We start from the raw sequence: 25,667 nt of genomic DNA, 5'->3' as shown, positions 1-25,667 counted from the left end.
CATAAGTAAGATGCAGTTCACCGCTCGGTATGTCGACCATGTTCGTCGGATTGCAATCTTTCACCTGGACCTATGACAATTTCGAAGATTCTTCAATGTGGACTTACAAGAGAAGATACGTAGAGGATATTTATTTTTTTCTGCCTCTAAGGGGTGAAATTGGTCCCTGAAAATTTGGCCATTTTCAATTTTGTGTTATAACTCGCGTAGCACTTTTACGAAATGATTATCCTAATTAAGAGAAGTAACTTTTGTCTGAAAACTTTTCTTCTGTCTCCTACAGTTTGCGAGTTATCACCAGAATCGGAAAATAGTCGGATTTTTAGGGTGAATTTGAGCGGCAAAAAAAATTGCGTAGTATACACCCGAAGTTTCATTATTTTTTGAATTTCCGGGTTGGGTGTCTTCCCTTGTTAGTGACTGCAGATGTATAAGAGGTTGGGTGCCATTCGTTCAAAGCCATTAGGGGTAGTTTTGTGATAGTACCATGCGTTTTTCCCAATCAATATACGAAATTCAGAGTAATAGCCTATGCATCGACTGCGCCGTGTCTCAGGGGCCGTGAAACATAATTACTGTATGCAACCCTCCATTCCCTGGGCAAAGCTACCTCTGCCCTACAATTATCCACACCGCTACACTGTGAAAATTATATTTAGGCGAAGGTGCAGGCGAATGTGTGATATCTATACAGGCAAAATGCTCTTTAGGGTACGTGATCTCGTTGTTATCCGCGCTTCAATCTTAATTTGAGCATTATAAGTTGTAGCAAAGTTACCGATATCCAAACCGCGGAAGTTATAGTTGCCGAACTGGCCTACCTAGTTCCGAAGTTCTGGCGTGTGGCAGTAACCGCAACCCGCGACTACGGAAACTAGATATAATTAATGGAAAAATTTAGCGGGATGATTTGTAGGTCAAAATTACATATCACGGTGTATGATATTGTCCCGAGATAACGCGAAACTTTCAACCACTAACGGCGCCCTTCAGACTTTCGATCGCAGCGTTGAAATTTATGATGAAATCGGAATTCTTCAAGTTACAAGGCAAGTTAGGTAACCCAAAAATTCAGAAAATTATGCAGCTTTGTGCGCAAGTAGAGTAATTCATTCGCAAGACAATCCTATTTTTTGAAATCACCCCTTGGAAAAATTGCGGAATCTTCTTTTCCGTGGAATATCTCGAGAACAGCGAGGAATATCGAAAAAGGGTTTCAAACAAAAATTGCATCTTTTTTTTATATCTACAAAACTGCGTAAAAATAATTATCAAAAAATCCATACTACTCGAGTTACCCCCACCACCAAACTTTAATTTTATAATTACTTTACGCAGTTTTGTTGATATAAAAAAAAGATGCTACTTTCGTTAAAACATCTTTTCGATATCGTTCACCCTTCTCGAGATATTTCCCAAAAAAGAAATTTGGCATTCCTTTCAAGGGGTGATTTCACCCCCTAAAACTGCACTATGCCACGAACCAAAAATTAGGGTCGTCTTACTCTACTCTACTTGCAAACAGTGTTGAATTATTTTATGAATTTCCGGGTCGCCAATCTTCTCTCGATATTATGCAAAGCATGGATTCAATGTTTCATGGTAACACAGGGGTTGATATACATTTGCCCAGTTCAAGCGAAAAGCTTTCGTTGTTACAAATGCGCGGAACATAGTCACAACACATTAAGCTACCGAGATTGCTTTAAATAAAACGAAGGAGGAAGAAAAGTCCCGGTAAAGGTACATCTTGAGAACAACATCGATGCCCGCCCCTTTGTTAACTCGCTCCGCCGCTCGGAGCGCTTATCATTCGATAATCTGGCCGGCGGAACGAGCTCTGCAAGAGAATGTGGTGGATGTTAAATATTCAAGCCTCATATGCAGTATCTCTTCGTAGTTAGATATTTCGTGATACTGGATCCGTGAATCGATATTGCACGTCGTTTGTGTAGGGCACGCTGCTTGACTTTGTTCGCTGGGTTCTTTAGCTACAATGGCATCGAGTAAACGAGTTTCCTTACTCTAAATGTACAATTGCGCATAAAAATGCATGAAGCATGCACGTTTCAATCACAACTGAGAATAATGACGTTCGTGTATTCATGGGAAGTTTCTAGAGGCATACGCCTCGTGACCCAGCCCCAATGAATTCGTACAATTTCTTGCGATAATATTGCAGCTTCAATCTAATTCTCATTTGAGTCACTTACAAGGAAAGATCCCGAACACGGAATTAAAAAAAAAACGAAACTGTGAATATACAGGGGATTTCCTCCCGATTACAATGCAATTTTTCTTTGCTGCCCAAATTCACTCTAAGGGGGTGAAATTAACCCCTGAAAATTCGGCTATTTTCCGATTTTATTTTGTAACTCGCAATCTGTAAGAGGTAGAGAAAAAGTTTCAAGGCAAAAGTTACTTCTTTTAATTAGGACTATCATTTGCTAATTTACAGCTCGCGAGTTGTAACAGAAAATCGGAAAATATCTGGAATTTAAGGGGTCAATTTCACCACCTTAGAGCGAATTTGAGCAGCAAAAAAAAATTGCGTTGTAATCGGGAGGAAATCCTCTGCGTATTCGCGAAGTCTCAGAATTCTTTGAATTTCCGGGTTTGGCAGCTTTCCTTGTTAGTCAATCGATTATTAAATTTCGTCGGAATTATCGGGATGGAGCACCGCTCTGCTTGCCAATTATTGATCAACTTCATTAAATTTAGGAGACACGTTCGCCTGTCTACTTGCGCAGCTACATTTGCTAAAATTTGCAGTCGGCTCAACAGCTCGTTTCGATGGTTAAATTAAAGCCCAATGTCTAGCTTATCACGAAATCGATCTCGCGCCCCGACGCACACTTTTATTTCATCAAATTCACGACTTTGACGATTCGATGCAGTAATGGGGCTACCAATTCCAATCCCGAAGCGACGTAATCGATATCAAAGCCAACCGCCCTATTCTTTCCCCTCCTTCATTACTGACAATTCCACAAAGGATTCGACGCATCATTAACATCGAAACAAGAGGAGTTCCATGAATAAATTCCACGGCAACGAGCCGCCTCATCATCCGGCGTCATTTGCTTGATAATTCTTGCCCCTTTATCGTCCCTCTGCAGGCATTCTTATGAAAAATCTACAGAATTCCATTTCGCAAACACCAGAAGGGGGGAAGTTATAGATTTTAAGTGGTTGCCATTATCAGAGTCGTACGTTCGTTCCGTATACAGCAAGCAACCGTCATTAACAACGTCCACTGCAATTGTATCTCTTATTCATATCTCCGCGGCTATCTTAAGGGAAGAAGCGCAGGCAAAGTGCTCGTGCTTTCCGGGGAAAGCTAAGGAAAAATATTCCGGGTGCAGTGCGATTCACGCAGAAAATTTCGCGGAACGTTTCTTTTGCTGAAAACACATTACCCTTTCGCTCCTGCCTGCACTTAACGGCTCCCCCAACATACCAGTGGAAAAAGCATTCCTGATGTGCTTATGACTTTATGAGGCGCAAAGTTTTCCGCCGTAGACGCCACGGTTGGAAAATCCGACAGGTTCCTCGGTACGAGATGGAGCATTGGAGCATCCAGGAACTCGGTTACCCACCTGCCCGGTGTACCTCCGTATCAGAGATGGGCAAAAAATTATTTGAAATAAAAATTTCGCGAACAAAATAATTTTTCCAAATAATTTCTCATAGAATTGTCTAATTTTATGCAAATGAACGCCTGAAGGGGGCAGATTTCCACGTGGATTTTGAACGTTTTACGCGCCTGGGTTTGGCAAATTTCGTTGAGGAATTTTCTCCACGGTCTACAATTTATTGCTAACAGTGGTCTCTGCATTTTCCGGGCGAGCATTCAATTTATCAGATGAGCCACGAATGCATTCAATTTATTTATTAAATTCTTCGTGAGTGGCATTCGACAATCGACACATCCAGTGCGAAAGCGGCTGGACATGGTACGGAACACGCGGACTTAAATTTCATCGTGTAAATTCGCTAAGCCTTCTGCAATTAACGCCCCGCCCTGGTTAACGGAATTTTACAGCGGGTACTTTTGGAAGGAATTGGGAAGATGCGAATGCCCGATAGGAGAACGCACGCTAAACTGTGCGTAGCATTTCGAATAAGTGATTCCTCACAGAATTCCTCCCCAGTTTCGGTCTGCCTTCGCGTTTACCTGCTTCAATGACATTTTAAGCGATTCGCCTGTTCGCAGCACTTCATCGCTGTTAAAGAAACGCGTTTACTCCGAGCATTCGTATTAAGGGTTTCTGAATCCGCCACGCAACGCAGAAACCTTAATTCCCCCGCACAACGTGACAGAAGGGGTGACGGTGAAAGGGATGGAGGTAAGGGGGACGTAGTCGAAGGTGAAAGAAATTAAAAAGCCCACCCTGCGACCTCGCTGGAAAAACGAAAAGCACGAGGGAGGAAGGGGAAAACGTCTGGCGAGGGACGAAATGAAACCCCCGGTTTTTAATTATAAAAGCGTCGATAATAACATTATGCCCGTCGGATTTCCGATAGCGCTGCGTGCTTGGGAATAATGATGCCATAGAAACGACTCCTAGCAGACATACCAGGGAGAAGGTTAATTGAAAATAATATTTCGTGCCTGCAGTATGGACTTCCATTGGTATAATTGTGCTAGTTGCTTCAGGAATCCTGTGTCATGTACCTGTTAAGGGGGAATCCTATTTTTTAAGCTAAAAACATAGCAAAATTGGGGATTTTTTTCTTTAAGAAGGTAGCAATTCGATTCATCTGAAATGTCGACCATATTTTGATGCATCTTTGAGGAAGCAGTAGTTTCTTTTTTATGGACTTTTAATAACAAATACAGGAGTTATATATAATCGACCAACACGCTGTGCAAAATTCGTCGTCTGCTGATGTGCGTGATATTTATCTTCCTGGTAATCTAATACAGAAAAATGAAACCGTGTTTCGCTGTATACATATGTAGCCATAATTTGATGAGTCAGAAAAAAGTACAAAAAATTTTTGAGGAGTGTGGAAAGTTTCCAAATTGAAAGGTCTGAAACTTTAACTTTTGCTGTTCAATTTTGCGCCAATTTTCTTATGTAATCAAAGAAGTATATAACTTATCGGTACCCTGGTTCATCGAAGTATAAAGTAATGTTTGTTAGACATACAGGCCAAATTTGAAGGTAATCGGCTCTGTGGTTACATAAATATCGTGCACACCAGCGGACAACGGCGGCGTGATGGTCGATCGTGCATAACTCCTATATTTATTATTAACAATTAATAAAAAAAAAACTACAACTTCTTCGAAGATGCATAAAAATATGGTCCAAAATTCAGATGATTCGAATCGCCAGTTTCTTAAAAGAAAAATCTAAAGTTTCGTTACGCTTTTAGCCCAAAGAATAGGATTCCCCTTTAAGGGATGAAGCGTGACCATTTCCATTTTTACAATTAAGACGCAATGACTGAAAAAATTCAAAACGCCTCAAAGAGTTGCAAATAAAGCTCTGCCACAACGCGATTAAATTCCAGGGTAACTGGAAATGGTTGGTTAATCCTTTGGAACAACGTTGATGATACTTCTGTTATTATTTCGTTACTGATACAGCTCTTTCCGTTAGAGGTGCCGCGGAATGCATCAGCATTTACAAAGAGCTTCCCTTTCTGATTTTTTGCAACCTCTCTCTGCCTCTTCTCATTGTTCAATCACATCCACGGTATGCCCATATTCCACGGCTGTAGGGAAGCTTGCTGGCACAAGCCTGGGATTAATGAGCGACATTGAATTAATGATGTCGCCAGCAGAGAATATTGGTCCCAGCGTGTATTTTGTTTAGGTCACTCGCGGCTCTATTTTTCACTCAAACATTAATTTGCTGCGCTACAAAAAAATTTCAATGAAAACATAGTTAGTTACGCTTGCTTCTTTGCTCTGGAAACGAAACCAAGCGTTACCACCACTAAAGGTAGGGGAAATGATTGAAAGTATTAGCGATACTACTTGGGAATAAATATTCGATCAAAAGGACAAAAAATTAGTTAAACGCGGTATCGATCACAATAATCTTGTGATCTTTATTTTGCGAAGCATTAACAACCCATAGAACTGCTCTTACATTACAGAATTATTAAAACCACCAAGCCACAGTTCCATTTTAGGCTAAAAAAACAACAGCTACAGAAAATTTAAAGTAATATTAATTAAACTACTCGCTAATAAAAAACATTGTAAAACAATAACAAAAAATAAAACACGCCCGATCGAAATAAAGCTACTATTCTTTAAGAATTAAAATCTTCAAAGCTTTCTGCATATCTAAGCCCAGTTCGTATTGATCGTCTGGCATGCCTAACAGTACACGAGGATCTGTCTCAGAAATCGGTCGATCGTTTCGCAGGAAATATTTCGGAATAAGGGCCATGAGAGGAGGCTCCGACAAAGTATACGACTGTTTGATCAGCAATACGTAAGAGATTCGAGCTGAGCGAAATCGTCCGTTTCTCGGGCCATCCACTTTCACCCCCCCCCCCGGAGAGGGGGAACGGGGGGTGTACAACAAAAAATGCCATAAAAGCCTCGCGGATCGCCGTTATTTGGCGTACGTTCCCAACGATAAATATTTCCCGATTGTTCTAGCGATCGTGGAAAAGGGGGCTGCATCTTGTTTACGGCGAAGTTCGACTAATTTATATGGAAACTTTGGCTCGGGACTTTTAAAGCGCCGTCCATTATGATACTGGAGAACTTCCCAAGCAGCAACTAATTTATATGGCTAGTTATGTACACGCTTCCAGCTTGTTTAACACGTATTGCATCATACCCAGCTACCCTCCTCGCCGATTTTAATCTCCAGTCCCCTGATATTCTTAGAGAAGAATTTAGAACCGTGGGTAGCCAGCTTTCAGGTCCCCTTCGGAAAGCTGTATGCAGATAGAGCCGTGTCAGTCCATCTGCCCCTCGGCGCATTACGATTCAACAATCACTCGGTGAATTTTAATAAATTTCCGTGTTCGAACTTCACCTGCCCAGTTCGCACTTCCGTCTGATTTAATAAAAACTTTCCACCTCTCCTGTTGCCGCGCCTTCGATTGGCTCGCACCCCTTGGTGGCGCTGGCGGCTGAAAGAGATATCTCGCCGATCTCTGCGCTGGCGTTCGAAGCCGGCGCGCGCCTGGTTTCGGATTTGATTATCAAAAGACTCTTATTCTTCGAACCTCTCACCTCCAGGTGCGGTTGAATAATCAATCAGTGCTCATTCACCCCGCATCCGACCTAGCCCTACACGTCGTCACGTGTTCCGCAGTTGAAATCGTCGCCCGCCTCGCAGAGATAAACAACGGGGCACCGATTAAAACCGTGGAGAATCGATTAAACTGTCCGCGGAGGATAAACGAGCATTGGAATTGCAGCCGCGCGAGGAACACAGAGCTGCCGCGTGCACGTGGGAGACTTAAAACGGGTTAGGCGTGGGTGCGCGCCACTAAATCGATATTCAGTCATTCTTTTATTCGCATCCAGCCACTGATACACGCGTCCCCTATCTCTCTCCGCCGATGTTTCTCCACCGCCGGCTCTCCCCCGCCGCCCCATGGATCTTCAGCTGGCCTCCCTATCTCCTGGACGATATTTCTTTGAAAGTGCTGAGCTGCCCGGCTCTTTGTACTACTCCATACTTTAACCCGTCCGCGGGGATTCTTCGACCCCCTTTACCTTCTCTGCCCGTGTACAGAGGGCAGGGCGAAGTGGAAGACGAAGAAAAAACGACTGCGAGACGGAACTCGGCGCTTCAGCATCGACGAACCGCTGCCACGGATGAGTGTGCCCCTTTGTAATTAACGCGACTGTCCTTGGCGCTGTTTTAACGAACATTTCGTTTTCAATATTTAATCATTATTCTTTTATTAACGGGAGAAGCCCGTGTAAACGGCTTATTTTTTTTTATGAATTTTTTGCAATGATGCCAACGCGCCGATCCTTTCGCAACTTGAAGGGTACTTTGTTTAACATTATAACGAGTAAAAAAAAATTTATAATAGTAAAATTATAATTAATATGTGAAGTGAGTTTTTTTTTAGATGCAAGACGGCGCCGGTTCTAGCGTCTCTGGTAGTTATGTGAAACAGATCAATACTTTTTTTCAATTCCTGTGCCAATTGTAAGAATATGAACCGCGAATGGTGTAAAAAATTGCACATTTTAAAAATAGCGGAACTTCAAACCATTAGGTGCGATTTTCGCCAAAACTTCACGCTTTATTTGTTCAAAAGCAATAGTTAAAATTAATGATTTGGTTACACCTTGTGGTCCATATTCTGAGGAATATTATAAAGTAAAAGTGTGCAAAATTTCAGGCTGATTGGTGAAATAGTTGTTGAGTTATCCCCGGCGCCAATTTTGAAAACGTGATTTCGAGAAAAACGCGTTTAAAATACGTTTCAGGTATGCTCGGCGCTCGGATGCGCGCTGACTCGCCAGGCTATAGCATCGATACGGAGTTGAATTTCGGCCTGTAACTTTGAGAATATATTTTCGAAAAGTTTTAGAAGCGATTTATGGAAAAATCTTTGTTCGTATTCTTCGTTCGATTTACACGGTCTTCTCCCCTTAAACTACGCTACCAGCAAGGGACCAGGGTGGATAAAGCAGCTAATACCAGGTAGGACGGAAAGGTCACCTGGTTGGAGTGACCAATAAACTTTCTTATCGGACTTAGGCGTCTCTAATCAGGGCGTTGTTACGCGTACAGTTGTTCCGCTCTATGGCTATAAAACGGGCCAATAAATCTGGTCTCTTTTTCCGCCAACAATCGGCCCCCGATGCGAACGGTCCGCCGTTCCGCAAGGCCAGCTCCCAACAGTCGACCGCGCTGCGGATCTCATTTCGTTGGAGAAAGCCAACCGGTCGTCAAAGAGAAGAGCATATCCAAGAGATTGTCGAAAGAGGGACCGAAGTAACTCTCGAATCTGGCAAACTTTAAATCGCCGGGGCCGCCAAGTGTGTTTCCTGGCCCCCCCCCCCCGCCCCTACCATCCCCCGTCCTTTCCCTTAAGTTACTGCACGTACGACGAGGGCAGTAAATTCTCGAGAGCTATCGTAGGAAAGCAGAGCGAAACTATTCCACGTAAGGAGGCAGCGGGTTAGGCAAGGGACGTTCGATGGAACGCTCGTTCGAAGATCAGCGATTTCCGGAAACGAGACCGAAAGGGGGTTACGTATGTGCCAATACTCGCGGAATTCGGAGGACCGCTCGTTCCCACCCTCGCCTCGGCCATCGCCCGAGACTTTCGCTGATCGACCGCACCCACTTTCAGCCGGAATATCTGGCATTTGTTTCCGGCGGGGCCAAGCTGCCCACCCTGGATGTTATTTTCCCGGTTTGACGGACATATTCAATATTCCACCCCCTTTAGATCTCCGGCTGGCGCTATTTGGGGAAGACGTACTTCCTGCGGGCTGTGCTAGAGGTTTGAAACGGTTGTTTGCTGGATAGAGCAATGAACGATGGCTGATTATGTGGTTAGAGGTCGGGTAGATGTCCCAATTACTGCCACGGTCGTTTGTTTTGCAGGGGTAACTAAAAAATGGAGGTTCCAATCGATTCAAAAGAAATTCGAGCATCTTCGCGAAACGTGTAGTTTCGGACCAGACCTAAATTAAAGTTAATGAAAACTCTTATTCTTTATGAAAGGAAACTCAGACCTCATCCTCTGGGGAACGGGGGATGGTAGAACCTCATCAATGAGGTCTCAATGGGGTTGTAGTTTCTTTTTCTACCCTCAAGGGGACTAGGCAGTCGTTTTCCGTGAAAGGAACACTTTCTTTTTAATGTATTTATAAAAAGATCAAAGCAAATCCAGGTGTATCCTTTTACCCAAACGTTTATTATTATCATAAAGATTGTAAAAAAGTTGGTGCGAAATATACGTGTGCTTTAAAAATGCCGGTGCTGTCTGGTAAACATTTTAATGTTCTTCTGTAGTTTTCAGGTAATATTGGTCTTAACAAATGACGTAATCCAATTTCAAGGGCTGATTCCTGCTTGTTACATCCGCAGTTTCCCGCGGAACCAGTAAAAACTAATATTAAATTGGTGCGCTACTAAAACTTCGCGACTTTTTAATTTTTTCATGAAAATCTCGAATTTTTACGGACCACATCAAAGGTTTGCCGGGAAATGGCACATGTTTTACACATCCTGTAATTTTTGCAAGTCGATCTGAACCTCCTTTCATTCGCAACTAATTAGGGGGAAACCAGGAGAAAAAAGATTCTAGAAAAACGCGTTTAAAGTTTCTGGGCAAAGGCGACGCTATAAGTTACCGCTTCACCTTTTTAGTTGCTAGGTCAACAATTTTGCGAATTTTAACATAAACCAAGCGGCATTTTGTTCAGAAAAGATAGTACTCTCGAAAATGCAATAAAAAATCGATTTTTCGACAACCTAGTTCCCTCGAGTAAAATAAATAAAGTGGCATTAACAGGGACACTGGCAGTAATTGGAACATCTACCCTAGTTTTAAATTCGAAAGCCTCTTGGAACGTCTGCAGACATATCCTCTGAATGGGACATGGAATTTAGTAGTATTCTATTACAAAACTCGACGCCTCCACCTGCCTACGTTTTCCCCATAACGCACAGTGGCGCGTGAATGGAGGACAAAAGGAGACACTGTGCGTTTAAAATATAGGCACAGGAGGTTCGAAGGAACTACAAATAATTCATAGCATGTCAGCTAGGGCGAAAGACTCGTCCGCTCCTGTGCCTCTGTCTAAAATATTCAAATCACGTCTGCACTCGTTCTGGGTCCCCTGAATCGAGGAGGTATTCCGAACGAACATTGCGTTCTGTGGCGGAAGGAGCACATGGAATGCCTTTCGCCTCGGCTAATTTGAGCAACGGAATTCCCCACGGACGATTTACTCCATTCGACGGTGGCTAAGGGAACCAGAAAGGTGCTTTAATTGAAGCACCGGCGTCTTAAATCAACGGGGTCTGAGGGGATTAACGAGATCAGCACGAAACACCAACGTTTCTTTCGCGGCAAATCGGTTTGCTTCACTGGGCAGGATTAAAATTAACAAGATTGTACCATTTCCAACGAAGAAGATGGCAATAGCAGTCGATACTTCGCGATACATTGATCACCATGGCGGTAGGGTACCTACAAAAATTTTAACAAAACTGTAAATGTTGAATTTTAAACACCACCACTGTAACTCTGGATTTTGATGCGTTGCCCGGAATTTTCCTATTAACCGTCAAGATCTCCAAGCAGATGGTTTCGAAGTTCGATAGATGTCACATGTAGATATAGAAAGTTTCTTTCTGGAAGTGCCTCGCGATCCGAAGCAGCGATACCTGCGGAATCCGTCCATAGAAAAACCAGAGCGATACGACCATAGCCCAGAATCCGGAGCGAATTCCTGTCCCCTGTTAACCAACACGGGGAGCAAAATTGGGAGGCAGTAATCTAAGCTGCTGCACCTCGAATTCACTTAAAACCTCCAGTTTCAGAGATTCTTCGGACTGGCTCTCAAGAAAGATCTCTGAAGTGAAAACGTTTGAAAGGGGATAGGCGGGCGCGGAAATTGGAAGCTTCTTCAGGGTTCCCTAGCCCGGTTTCATCCTGCTCCTTTCCACGAGAACAAGGTAAACCGGTTAAAAGCTGATGCACCGGGAAGCAATATCCGCGAGGAGACGATCTCTCTGAGAGCCTAGCCGAGAAATCGAACGTTCCCTCGAAATTTGGTTCGGTCAGATAAGTGAACTGGCGAAACCCCGATCAGATTCGGCAAGTAAAACAGCGCTGCTCCGGATGGCCTCTTGCCTGCGGTTCCAGCCACTTGCTGCCTAATTTATCTAAAAAAAAATAAGTGATCGCGACACTGAGGAGAGGAGACAAACAGACTTCTACGAAGGACCTGGCCGGGGAAAGGACGTGGCGCATGCACTAGCCGCGGCTTTACGACACCGCTCTATTCTGCATATTGCGTGGTGGAACTGGCTGGGGTAGTGTATTCCGGGAATTATGTGCAGTTTACGAGCAGCTCGCGATGCAATAGGTACCACGTGCCGTAAAAAAAACCTTGTTGAGGTCTTCAATTCCGGCGCGCACTGCTTCCATTTGGAAAATTAATAAACCCCTCTCATAAGCAACCGCGAGATTGCTCAGCCCCGAATGTTCGGATTAATGCGGCCGCATTATTGCATATTAGCGGTTTGCACGCACAGACTTTCTCCTGATGATCAGGTGCGTTTAAGGGGGGGAGCCTGGTGTAGCGGATCGAAGAAATCGATTTTTTTTGTTGTTGCATAAATCAATAGTTGAACATCACGACAATATGTTCCCAAAGCCGCAAAACGAAATTCGAAAAATTAAAGCGGATATAGCCGGTTTTGCTACGGAGCGCCAGGCTACCACAAAACTTTAAATGCGTTTTTCTCGAAACGACAGTTTCACACTTTGCGGGCAATATTACTCCAAAAATATTCAACCGATCGACTTGGCCTTGTGCACGGATATTTGTGAACATTTTCTTCATAGTACTAAGTTATTAGTATAATGATATTGTTTAAATAAATAACTTTTTTTTAGACATTTAAGGCAAAATTTCGTTGGGAACAGTGAACTTTTTATTCAACAGGCCGCCATTTGTTCATTTTGCATCTTTTAAGTTTCAAATTACTTCATTCTGTGCGTACACTCATAAACTAAAAGAAAATTGTTCGATTTTTGGTTTCAGATGAAACCAAAAGACGCTACGTTGCCCGCAGTGCAATAATTGCGACGCCAACGGACTGGGCATAACTTTGTTATTTGCCGCTCTTTTTTAATATTTTTTTTTTGTTATATACCTTAACCTGTTAATACAATATCCTGAAAGTTTCAGAAAGATCTAACAAATACTTTCTTTAAAAAAAAATCCCGAAAAATGCCTCGATTTTCATTTAGTTACACCAGGCTCCCCCCTTAAAATTTCAGGCGAAAGTCGAGCGGTTCAACGATCAAACAAATATCAACGAGGCTGTTTCCCCGAAGAAGTTTCCAAGCAGCTGCTAAAGCAACGAGAATTGTTTCCACTCAGTCCGAGAAAGCACCGGGCGCGGAGGGAAAAAAATGGCACGATTCGTTCGGTCCTGTGAAATTCAGATTCCGTTTCCCTCGTTTTACAGCCAGCCGCGATAAAACCGGCAGAAACTTCCAACGGAAGCCATGAATCTGTAAAAATACGGAAGTTAAATCGCGTTCGGTCGGACAGCCCGCGCAAACAGTGAACTTGGCGGTTACTTTCGCGTATATCCTCCGGAAGTGACGATGCAGGGAAATTCTTTTTGCCCCGGTGAAATAGTTTTCCCCATACTTACACCGACGTCTTCGTCCCGGCCGATTCAATATGCTCGTCGGCGTTCGCGTGGTTTTTTTCTTTCCGATCCATCGGGGACGTTGATTGCGACCAACGGGACGAATATGAGATAAAGGTATTGTTATGTGACGTGGCATTGTTTGAGTAGTCCGGTGGCCCCTCAAACACGCGACAGTGAAAATAGAACGAAACGGATTGTTTCCAGCTAGAAACGTAGGATTACGAGCGAGCTCTGCAAAGGCTTTCAGGACAAAAACGCTTTTTTTTTAATAAATTTTATAGCACAGCTGCAGCAAAATGTAAGTTAAAGCGATGGCTCGACTGCGACTGTTTAGGATGATCACCCTGTTCTTCTTTGTCGCTCGCGGAATTTGTAAACCGAAAGATGAGCCCTCTAAGTAAATATGATAGATGTACAGTGGGGGGCAAAAGTATTGGGACACCGTTTAAAACAGAATAACTTTTTTAAAATTCGTCCAAAAGGCTGTAGTTTTTTTTAGAAGTTGCAAGGATTAGTTTACTAGGTCACGTGTTTCGATGTTTTAAAAAAAAATTGCATTTGATCTGATCAGCGAAGAAAATAGCGAAGCTGAAAATAGCGCTTTTTCAACTTTTTATCCGAGGCTGTAATGAAGATTTTAGTAGCTTGTATCGCGCTGACAATTTAATCATCGCGTCGTCAAATTTGATCGTCGCAGGCAGCCTATTTAACACCCCGTCATCTCGCAGCGCCAACACGCCTCTGGTAACTATCGTACGAATTCAAAGAGTGTTTGATTGCATGTCGAAGGGACACACAGTCACGTCGACTGGAACGCTTAAGGAGAGCGGTGGCTCCAGGGGATAAAGGCGTCATTCGTCAGCCAATCGTACGAAGATTAATGTTTAAATTGAAAACGTTCTTGGAATCCCAAGTGAAATCGGATCGTAGTCGGCCGACCTCAACTACCCAGAGGGTTACAGCAGAGAACGCTCGACCAACGGTAAACAGAAAATGATCTAGGCTGGGTTTACCCTGGCTGGCTCCGTCCTTTTCCACCCACGTACGTCGGTTCGACGCGTGACAGCTTGTGCATCCGGTGACGGGTATTCATCGGGGCTCGGTTGGAAATTTTCAATCGGATCAGAGCATTGTGCGACCCTCGATCTTGCGGAGTATTATTCAGAATTTCGATGAACTGTGGCGAGCGGATTAAACCGCGCTTCGGGGATAAAAACCAGACCGGCGAGGGCGTCCAAATGGGCCAAGAAATATTCGCAAACAATGGGGGAAAGTAAAGCGGAGGGGGGTCGTCGCGTAGCTCACGCAAAATACGCAAAAACCCGGCCGGCTTTTAGTCACGGACGGCTTTCGTGTGCTGAATTTTTTTTCATGTACGACTTCACAAGGTTTATTTATTATTTTAAGTAAAACAGCTTAGGGAGACAGGTTCTTTAAAGAATGAAAGCAAATCCAGATGTATCCTTTTAGCGAATGTTTATTACTACCGTACAGATTGAAAAATAATTGCTATGAAATATATATGTGCTTCGAAAATGGCGCTGCAGACTGGTAAACATTTTAACGTAATCCGATTTCAAAGGGGTGGTTCTTGTTTGCTGGATTCGTAGTTCTCAGTGGAACCTATAAAAACGAAAATTAAATCAGAATTATGCGATTGGTGGCTGAAAAACGATTTTTTTCGAGAATAATTCGTTATGCGCTACTAAAAATTGATGACTTTTAAATTTTTTATCAAAATCTCGATTTTTTTTACTATATCAGATGCTCCACGTGGAATGGTACATGTTTTACACATCCTGCAGTTTTCTCAAGTCGATGTAAACCTCCATTCTTTTGCAATTAGGGAAGAATCAAGAGGAAGAAAGATTCGAGAAAAACGCGTTTAAAGTTTCCGAACAAAGGCGACGCTATAAGTTACCGCTTCACCTTTTTAGCTGCCGAATCAGCAATTTTGCGAATTTTAATGTAAACCAACCGACATTTTATTCAGAAAGGACAGTGCTTTGGGGAAATGCAATAAAGAAACTCAATTTTTCGCCCGCCTAGTCCCTTGGGTACTCTTCAATGAGGGATTAGTGGCGTACTTCGTTGCACACCTATACATTCCCTTGTCATCTCGAAAATGGTACCCGATGGTGAGAAGAACACCCTATGGACCTGCTGGTTGCAACAATGATCGTGGTGCAGCAGATGTAGCGGAATGAGGCTGGAGTCCGCGGCCTACGTTGACGGCATACATAATTCCGCAATTGTTATTGCAGGAAATCACTGTATTCAGAATGTGTCTCGCACGGAAACCCTTGTATCCCGGCCACGCGACGCCGGAAGATGCCTATTTATTTGATGCATTAGCAGCGAGACAATCCATCTATAACGGGCAACTCACTCGTGAAAATCAGAATTTATTTCGCCGGGGTTGCTGAAATAAAAGAATCTTCATGTACACAAGACAGCCCCACTGACAAATGAGAAATACAACACCCGCTACTCGCCTCGCGATGGAAATAAGGGCTGCGTGTTGTGCGGGGAAGAAAAAACGACGCTGAAACCAACCATGCCGCGGACCGAATCATGTATTTCCGGTATACCGAAGCCGGACGCCGCACAGACGGGAACGTCGTTAGGAATCATCGACAACGTCGCCGCGGGTGACTATTTAACTGATCCTCTTGATAGGATGTTTCCTTGCAAAATTATTAGCAACGGATCGCGGGTGCGCTTGCGGAGCGGAAACGTGTGTTAAGATCAAGCAGTGGCGCTGTCGTTTCCCTACCGATTTCATTGCTGCACCATCCGGTATCGCAGAATTCGTTATTAAATTATTGCTCGCATTCTCTTCGAGCGAGGCTAAAATTATTAGGATTCGACGCTACAGATCTGTGAATTCTAGGGACGTCAGGAGCCGGTCTGGCGATATCATTAAGCTGACAAGGGAATTATTAAATCGCAGTCGCGTTATACAGAACTTCATTTGCATTATAATTGAAAGGCGAGGCACCAAGAAATCGTACTGACAGTTCCGTGCCCTCCTTAAGATTTTCCGCGTCGATGACGGTGACCAAGGCAGATAAGGTGGAACTAAGGGACACCGTGAAAGAAGAAACAGACAGTACTCTTATTACGAAGAGGTTCATTATCGTCAGAGCTGGCGCATCGATCGCAATAATTGAAAGAACAGAGTCCGCTTTCACAACCCTTTCCCTATAGAACTCCATCGCTCCATCCCAGAACTGATTTTACCATTATTCCCGACTTTTCCTACGGTTACCTTTCACTGCGTAGTCACCACTGCGATATAAAATGCGCGGTAGTATCACCTGTTAATGATATATGCATTCTCGAAACATCTGCTACAGGAATAATTGAAGACCTTGCAGCAAGAGGGGTGTAGTGCCACTTTTACCGATTTCAAGTAAATTAGAAATATTTTTTCTAAAATATTTCTTAAAATATTTTTCTAAAAGCTTTGACTTGACAATGAGAAATAAACACTAATTGAAAAATATATATTGTCACGCAATAAGTAAGTAGTAGTTATTGAGTTGATAAGTTTTTATTTCTATTTTCGGCGGGAAATATTCTGTAATAAAGATATTAATATTAATATTTCTATTTTTGTTTATTTGCACCAAACGATGTAATTTTCTTTTACATATACACTCCGTCTCAAAATTAAAGGAACACTATAATATCCCGAAATTTTTGGTCAATTGCAAGTGGCTGTATCTCTGCGAAAACGGTCGCAGGCCATTAATCAAGCGTTAAATTTTTTTTAAATATTTTTTGCGACCATTTTTGGCAGAGATACAGCCATTTGAAAATGATCCAAATGCTCGGGAGATTATAGAGTTCCTTTAATTTTGACGCGGAGTATATTACACGGAGTAACTCGAAAACTATGAAAAATATAGTCACACCCCTCTTGCTGCAAGGTCCTGAATTTTTAAAACAAGCAGCTATTCTCACGAAATATGTTGCGCATTATTGTTTCAGTGGAATCCACTCCCACCGCCAAGCGTTGCAGTGACAAACGTAGCACCACGATGACGCAAGCGCTAGAAGAACGGAGAGCACGGTGTAGCATCGCAACGCGACACACCCTGAGGCTGATCTTACCGATCCTGCTGATACAGAATTTCGCGACCGCCCAGATAGCCGAATGCCCACCCCCCGAGACTATACCCGGCTGCTCCTGTTACAATTTTGACGATGGTCTTTTCCTAGAATGCGCTGGCGCCACGGAAGAGACCCTGAGGACCACTCTCCAAGGAGTTCTAAGTGCAGGCGGTGAGTACACGAGCTTGAGCGTAATGCAAACGCGGTACTGTCAACATAAGGATAATGTAACTTCCGTCGGGCAAACTTTTTCGATACGTGGCGTCGTGGCGTCCAATTTTCATTTATTAACGAAACGAGCAGAGGAGCTGCGTCGGGGCACGATAACACGGGTGGGGTGGGGTGGGGGGGGGGGAGATAGTTATTTTAATCAGGACAACTATATCGTGCTTGTTTGAACGCGTAAAGTGGAAAATTAATTAGCATCTAGTGGCACGTATTAAAATAGACGCGGATTAAAGGTTCGCTTTCTTGACGAAGTATGATATAATGGCACGATTTAGGGAATAATTCTAGTTCCCGGAAGGATTTACATAGTTCCGGGGTCAGCTTTCTAACCATTGAATATGGTAGCAGAATCACCTTCGCAGAATTCATTATCTTTTACGCCGCCAATAAAGTCCACTGCGAACATTCGGTCGACCGCACCCTGCCAAATCTAAACTCCGCGTTATCGCGGCATGAAGAAATTAATGGCCGTGCCCTTTACGACCATTTCTAGGAGCAGGTACAATGGTGCAGTCGTTGAGCGTTTACGAGCTGGACAAAACCGTTGAGGAATTGAAAGACGGCTGTTTCCCGCCGGGCTCTCAAATCAGGCACCTGCAGATATCCCATTCGTCTATTCGTGAAATTAGCAAGGCAGCGTTCGCATATCTGAACGACAGCTTGGAATCGTTGGCTCTGGTGTCCAGTCGGTTGCCCCACGTGCCTCAGAAATCATTGGACGACTTGCGGAAGCTCGCTGCGCTGGACCTCGAGGCTAACCTGATACAAGACCTCTCGTCGTACTGCTTTTACGGGTTGAAGTTGATAAAACTCATTCTGAAGGGCAACCAGATATCAAAGATCTCGGAGTACGCGTTCGCAGGGTTGGAGGATAGCCTAAACGACCTGGACCTGGCCGAGAATAAGCTGAAACTGTTCCCCATGCCACCCCTAAGAAGGCTAGAGAGCTTAGCATCCCTCACACTCGCCTGGAATGAGATATCAGAGCTACCGGATGATGGCTACAGTCAGCTCAGCTCGCTGTTGATTCTAGACCTGAGTAGTAACAACTTCGAAAAGCTGGCTGAGGACTGTTTCCGCCCCTGTCCCATTTTGCACAGCCTTTCCCTTTATTATAACTCCATAGAGACGATTCATAAGGATGCGTTCGTGTCGCTGAAAGAGTTGGAGTCTATCGATCTCAGCCATAACAAGATAGTGTTCCTGGATATTGCTACGTTCAAGGGGAATGAAAGGCTACGCACTATCGAACTAAGCCATAATCACATTCATTACATCGGCGGGGTGTTCGCGAGGCTGCCGGAGCTGAGGGAGCTGTATCTGACGGAGAACAATATTCTAGAGATCCCCGGGGATGCATTTATCGGCAGTGTCAGTCTCGCGGTCGTCTACCTTCAGCAGAATGCTATCAGAAGAATCGATGGCAAGGGCCTGAGTAGTCTCACGCAATTGGCCCAATTACATCTTAGCAACAACTACATCGAAAGGGTGCCGCGGGAATTTCTCGAGCACTGCGAGAACCTCTCATCCCTGTCCCTTGATGGCAACAAGATCCGTGAGCTCCAGCCGGGCACTTTCCTCAAATTGCATCAGTTGAGGGAGCTACGACTGCAGGACAATCACATCGCCGAGGTGAAGCGCGGAGTTTTTTCACCTCTTCCATCATTACTGGAGCTTCATTTGCAGAACAACGCCATCACCGACATGGAAACGGGAGCGCTGAGGACACTGAACAGCCTCCAGCACGTTAATTTGCAGGGAAATCAACTGACTGTTCTGGGAGACGTGTTCCAGCTGTCTGTGTCCGAGTCGTCTTCTGGTGGAAGCTCATTGGTGTCTATCCAATTGGACAGCAATGGACTTGCGGTGTTGCATAACGATTCCTTGCGTGGACAGGCCTCGGTTAGGATAATGTGGCTGGGTCATAACAAATTGACGCACCTCCAAGCACCTTTGTTCAGAGATCTGCTGCTGGTGGAGCGACTCTACCTGACCAACAACTCGATATCCAGGATAGAGGATGGGGCGTTCCAGCCGATGCAGGCTCTGAAATTTTTGGAGCTGAGCATGAACAAGCTTAATCACATTACCGCAAGAACATTCTCCGAATTGCACGAACTGGAGGAGCTTTATCTTCAAGACAATGGCCTGAGACGATTAGACCCCTACGCTCTAACTGCTCTAAAGAAGCTCAAAGTGCTTGACCTGGCAAACAATCACCTGACCGTTTTGCGCGACGCCATATTCCAAGAGGGCTTGCCAATCAGAACGCTGAACTTGAAGAACTGCTCTATCATGAGTGTCGAGAGCGGTGCTTTCCGCGGCCTCGGCAACTTGTCTGACTTAAACCTGGACGACAATCTCCTTACAGCAACTGCGTTACTGAACCTTTACATCGGGGGGCTTCGCACACTCGCCGCATCCGGCAACAACTTCAGTCAAGTTTCGGACCACAGCCTTAACGGACTTCCATCTTTGCAGGACTTGTTTCTAGACAAAGCGCAGATTTCCCTGCTGCCAGAGAACATTTTCGTTCTAAACCGGAACTTGGCTCGCCTACACCTAAACTGGAACTATCTTCGTAGCCTACCACCTGGTATCTTCGACAGGCTGCTGTTGCTCCGGGAGATTCGATTGGACCATAATCGGTTCCAAGACATCCCGTATTCAGCGCTGTCTAGCGCTCAGAATCTGGAAATCCTCACGTTGTCCAATAATGAGATCGCGAACGTGGACGTTGCCAGCTTTGCCAGCCTGAAATACTTGAGGGAGTTAGACCTCAGCCGCAATCGCATCGAGACGATGTCCGGCTTCGCGATGGCCAATCTGTCACGCCTGATCTCGGTGGACCTCAGCCACAATCATCTGAACGCTCTTCCAGCCAATTTTTTCGCTCATTCGTCTATGCTGCGTAAAGTGGACCTGTCCGACAATAAGTTCAGGCAGATCCCAGCTGTGGCGTTATCTGGCCAGAACCTTGTGGGGTTAATGTGGTTGAACCTGACGAGGAATCCATTAAATAGGATTCACGATCTCCCATCCGAACCTATGTACCCTACTCTTCAAGAGGTCCACATATCCGGCACCAATCTCAGCATAGTTACGTCCCAGGACTTTGAAGCTTTCCCCGCTTTGTTGCACCTGTTCCTGAGCCAAAATTGCATCCTGAGGATATCCCCAGGTGCGTTCAGAAGTCTCCCCAACCTTCTCACGCTGCATCTCGGAATGAACAGCCTGGAGATCCTGCCCAAAGAGAGGTTGCAGGGCATGGAACATCTGAGGATCCTGAACCTGACCCACAATCGACTGAAGGAGCTCGAAGAATTTCCTGAAGACCTGAAGTCGCTTCAGATACTCGACCTTTCGTATAACCAGATCGGAATCGTGGGCAAGGTGACATTCAAGAACCTAGTCAGCCTAGTGGAATTGCATTTGTACGGTAATTGGATCAATGCCATCTCGAGCGAAGCATTTAGGCCCCTGAAGAAGCTACGACTGTTGGATCTAAGCAGAAATTACTTAGAGAACCTGCCATTGAACGCCTTCCGACCCCTAGAGACCCAGATACGGAGCTTACGCGCTGAAGGTAACGTAATTAGTGGTGAATAATTGTAAGATGTACACTTCTCATTTACAGTTCTCCCTACGCTTTGTAAATGTGTATCAGTGTTCCGCTAACACAGCCTTTGAATTCCTACTTAGTTTCATTTTACAAAGTAATATTAGCACAAAATAGAAGAATATGTAGAATCGCAGTACCTTAAAATATCGTAAAAGAAAAGTACGCAGGAAAGAGGAAAATTGGTGGCTTAATTGACGCTGTATCAATGTCCCATTTGCACGGGAGACTTTTATTCAATGGACATGTGAGCGGCAGAGGGAATAACAGTATACGTATCACAGCTATCGATCCAAATGGAGTTATTGCTGCTGGAAATCTAATCATATCACTGGTCACGTACAATCGTCTCGAATCGATACTGAACAACGGGACAATCAAACACGCTCCGCCATTCTGTCTCATCCTATCCTCTGAAATCTGCAAACTGGTGCCTTACGGAAGTATAAAGTCCGCCAGCTGGTACCCCTAATCCCCCGTAGAAGAATCTCCGATCTATAGGTGATGGTTGTGGATGCGCCACACAAACCGTGCGACATTTCGAATCAATACTTCAATAGCTTCCAGTAGACCAACCTTGCTTGTCCACATGCCACTTAACAATTGGTCTAATTTCAATTAGTCTCCCTACATCCCGTTAATTAAGCAACCCCAGCGGCACAGCATTCTCATGAATGCCATCAATTACATTAAGAAGGTGCAAATCCAGCTTCTGACTCGGTCATTCCGTCACTGCTCGCAGAGAATCCGTTGCACTGCGGCTGCGAGTCGCAAGAACTCTGGGAATGGTTGAGGGATCATCAAAAGCTAGTTAGCGGAGTGGGTGGTGGCCGCGGTCGTGGTCGTGAAAGAAACGGTGTTGGGGTCGGAGATGTCGAGGTTGGCTTGCTGAGATGCGAGCAGCCGCCAGAGCTACGTGGTCTAGTTTTCCTCGATCTCGACCCTCACGCTTTCTGCTCTGCTCCGCTGGTCCTGAAACTCGCGATTCAAGACATCCAGCCGTTCTCCGTCCTCGTGTCGTGGCAGAGCAGAAACCATTCCGGTCTTCATGGCTACCAAGTAGCATACCATGCGCTGGACAATGTAGACGAGGTGAGTCTCTTAATAAAAGCATACACCTGTACAAATTGCGGCAGCTTTATTGTCGATTCCAAACTCGTAGCAGAGGAGCTAGCAGTACAGTTCCCTCAATAAATAAGTGACTCACGAGGCTCCATTCATTTTCCAGGTACGAGGCAAGCTGCTCGACCCAAAGGCACGTTCAGTGAGATTGACGAAGCTCGCCTCGGACACTCGGTATCTGATTTGCGTCCTCGGGCTGGGCAGTTGGGGTACGCCAATCCCGGAGGACATTGGCTCCTGGCAGTGGAACGCCTCTCACGACGACGTGATCGAGGGCTCTGCCCTCCCCATGATGGTTAATTCGCCCACAAGTCGATGCACAGAGGTCAGAACCCTGGACGCGCCGGATTCGATAGTTGGAGACGGTACTATGAGCGACAGAGGAGGCCTGGCCAACATCCTAACCAGAAGATTAGGCCTGATAGTCGGCAGCTGCATGGGCTTCGTTGTGTTCGTCGTGCTGATATCGGTGCTGGGCTACATGAAGATGAAGAAGCAGAGATCTACCGAGAAGAGAGACCAGCCCCTATCCTCGAACCCGCAGGCCTATATGTCGTACAGGCATTTCTCGCTGCAGAGCGGTGACAGGGCTGACAACGCCTGCCCCAGCTTCATCAGCAACATTGGTACCACGCCTCTGAACTCGTAGCACAAATCCAAAGAGTCTCACGCAGAGACTGATCGCCGTGGTAACGAGATGAAGAGCGCTCCCAGCTGTGCGGGTATCTTTGGTTAACCATGATCGCCGAACTCGAGGCCCAGTCCAGTGGAAGATGCCGAAGAAGAGTGAGCAGATAGTGTCCCGCCGCAAAATGGTATCAGTTACCGTCTCGTTGTTCAAGGTACGATACTTTTCGGGTACAAAATGTGAGGTTATGGTTGCTCAGTTTTGGTGAGAGACTGCGGTTAATAGTGGTAGTCACACCGAACAATTTTCAGGGAAATGTCTGACAGCGCGAAGCGGGAGATTCAATTGTGAAAAGTGCCAAAAACTGATGTAGATCTTAATTCTGGATTGAGTGTGCTAGTTCGATGATACGTCCCAGAGATTTCGACGCATCTGTTGATCTGCTCGAAGGAATATTTTAAATATTACAGTCGAGCGAAACGGGTGGATGTACCAATGAAGAATAAGACCTCTATCCCGTGCCAAAGTTTAAAAATTTAGGGTAGAATTCAAAGGTTTCCCGGTTCAGAAGGGAATCTGAACTAGGGGACTCGAAGGTGTTGCTCAGAAACGAGGTACTAACGTCTTGTCGACTGATTACCCGCGGATTTTCATTTCTAATAAGCCGCGACCATTGACTATTGCTGAAACCGATCCTCCGACCATTTGCGAGAACCAAACAACGATATTATCGACCCCTTTTTGAAACGTTGAATCTCTGCTGTGAAGACTGATTTTTTAAAGCCGTTCCCCCTCATGATTTTGACGCTCATGTTGAATGTATCATACCATGTGACACTTTTTTTGTAAATAATAGCACGTAAACTATTTGCGACTTAAACGATGTTCGTATCGGTGCCCGTATATTTCACGAGGAAACCTCGTCTCTATAGTGCTGCGTAAGCAATATTACACTTACTCGTATCGATAGACCCAAAGATCAGCACTAAATTTAAGTAAGGAACTGTCTTTTAGAAGACGCGACATGTCTCATTTTACCCCCCCGCGAGCGACCACGCCAGGAAGATCCGGAAGTTGCAGTCTTATCCCCAAACTCACAACCGCGTTGCTGATCACAACCGGGAATTGAAACATCTAAAATCGCGCGCAAAAAAAAAAATTCAAGCGTAATTCCTGCCAAGAATAAGAGAACAGAAAATTGGGTTGAAGTTGCCAAATGTTATAATGGTAACGATGTGAAAGATGGATTTATTGTACATAGGTAGAGGATATGTATACACATAGCATTCTTTATTATAGCCTAGGATTTCGGTTAATAAAAATACACCAAAGCTACGAACCAATGCTTCCCTTTATTCGCCTTCGCCTGCTGGTCCCGCTTTATTTCGAAGGAACTCAAAGCCGGCGTATCTACCACGATGCTGCTAAGAGGAAATGTCACAATTGGTCATCAAAATTTCGACGAAACGGTAAGAAACCTTAGCTCCATTTTTTACAGTAGATTCAACATTATATCCCTTCGAATAGAATTTCTCGACGCGTCGTCGACTAAGTCCTACACTATTCTCACGCTCTAATTATCAATTGTCATCGTTCAATTCTGTTCACTTCAATAATAAAGGAGTTTCTATCAAATATGAAGTACTGTCTGGAACAATTACATTCTAACCTCACTTTTCCGCTCACGTTCCCTTGTCAAAAACACTACGACCTGATTGTCAGTCTCTGTCGCGTTTGCTCGCGATATTTTGACGATATCTACCTATTGTAATATTTAGCGCAGAGATGGGCAAAATTTTTATTGTAAATAAAATTTCTATAACGAATAGAAGTTAAAAAAGTCATTCGCCATTCGTTCGTTAACCCCAGTTAACTTTATTCGCCACATGGCGAATAATTTTGTTCACTTTTATTCGAAATTTTATTTAAATACAAATTTTGCGCGTCTCTGGTTTGGCGGACGCGTAAATCTCTCGGCCAGTGTGAAACGAATTCAAGGCCAGCGTTAATAAACGAAAGAACGTTTTACTTGCCGGTTTAGTTATTCCTCGCGTGGAACGACGTGTTATAAATAATGGCAACAGCTATTGAACCCCGTCCCGTTCCCGCCCCAGCTCGCAGGCCCATTGTTAACCTTTCACCCGGCAGACCGGCCCAGTGGCGCACAGTTTCCAAGTGCACCTATTAATAAGGAGCGCAGCACACCGTTAGAGCGAGCTCTGTAACTGCACTCGTAGCAAGATACCTCGGCTGCTGCTATGAACATCGAGCGAGAGAAAAGGCCGGCTCTATAGCCAGGCACAGTCTATAACACTGTGCTCGAGGAACTTGCTGCAGAAGCAATTGTATTAGACTTCGTATCCACATCTTGCAGCTCGGGGCAGCGTACAATATCCTATCTTCCTTTTTCTCATTTCCCCATACCTCCTTCTACTCTTCCACTCCTGCTTTTTCCGCCGTCTTTCCGTGCCTCCTATTGTTCCCTCAATTTTCTTGCTCGTCGAAAGCAGAGAGGGTCTGTAGCGGTGGGTGTGTAGATGCCTCCGGTGCGAATTGAAACAGCTAAGTTTCGGTATAATCATTTAGCTAGCTC

At 44.6% G+C, this 25,667-nt stretch overlaps 1 protein-coding gene across 7 annotated transcripts in view; it reads left to right on the top strand.

Annotated features, from left to right (window-relative positions):
* The window catches only part of LOC143375675 (uncharacterized), a 72,045-nt gene extending 47,636 nt beyond the window's left edge, over window positions 1-24,409 (top strand). For 5 of the 7 annotated variants that reach the window (XM_076825040.1, XM_076825035.1, XM_076825038.1 and 2 more), the window contains 4 exons: window positions 17,355-17,648; window positions 18,199-21,291; window positions 22,067-22,416; window positions 22,553-24,409. In XM_076825040.1, the coding sequence (XP_076681155.1) occupies window positions 17,405-17,648; window positions 18,199-21,291; window positions 22,067-22,416; window positions 22,553-23,095 (4,230 nt within the window). In that variant the 5' untranslated portion in view covers window positions 17,355-17,404 and the 3' untranslated portion in view covers window positions 23,096-24,409. Of the gene's footprint in view, window positions 1-11,501; window positions 11,643-17,354; window positions 17,649-18,198; window positions 21,292-22,066; window positions 22,417-22,552 lie in introns of all 7 variants that reach the window. The other 2 variants (XR_013086952.1, XM_076825039.1) reach the window with 2 other exon arrangements.
* The last annotated feature ends 1,258 nt before the right edge of the window (window positions 24,410-25,667 follow it).

Source organism: Andrena cerasifolii, chromosome 13 (genome assembly GCF_050908995.1).
Source record: "Andrena cerasifolii isolate SP2316 chromosome 13, iyAndCera1_principal, whole genome shotgun sequence".
Lineage (NCBI taxonomy): Eukaryota > Metazoa > Arthropoda > Insecta > Hymenoptera > Andrenidae > Andrena > Andrena cerasifolii.
This window is presented reverse-complemented; position numbering and strand designations above follow the sequence as displayed.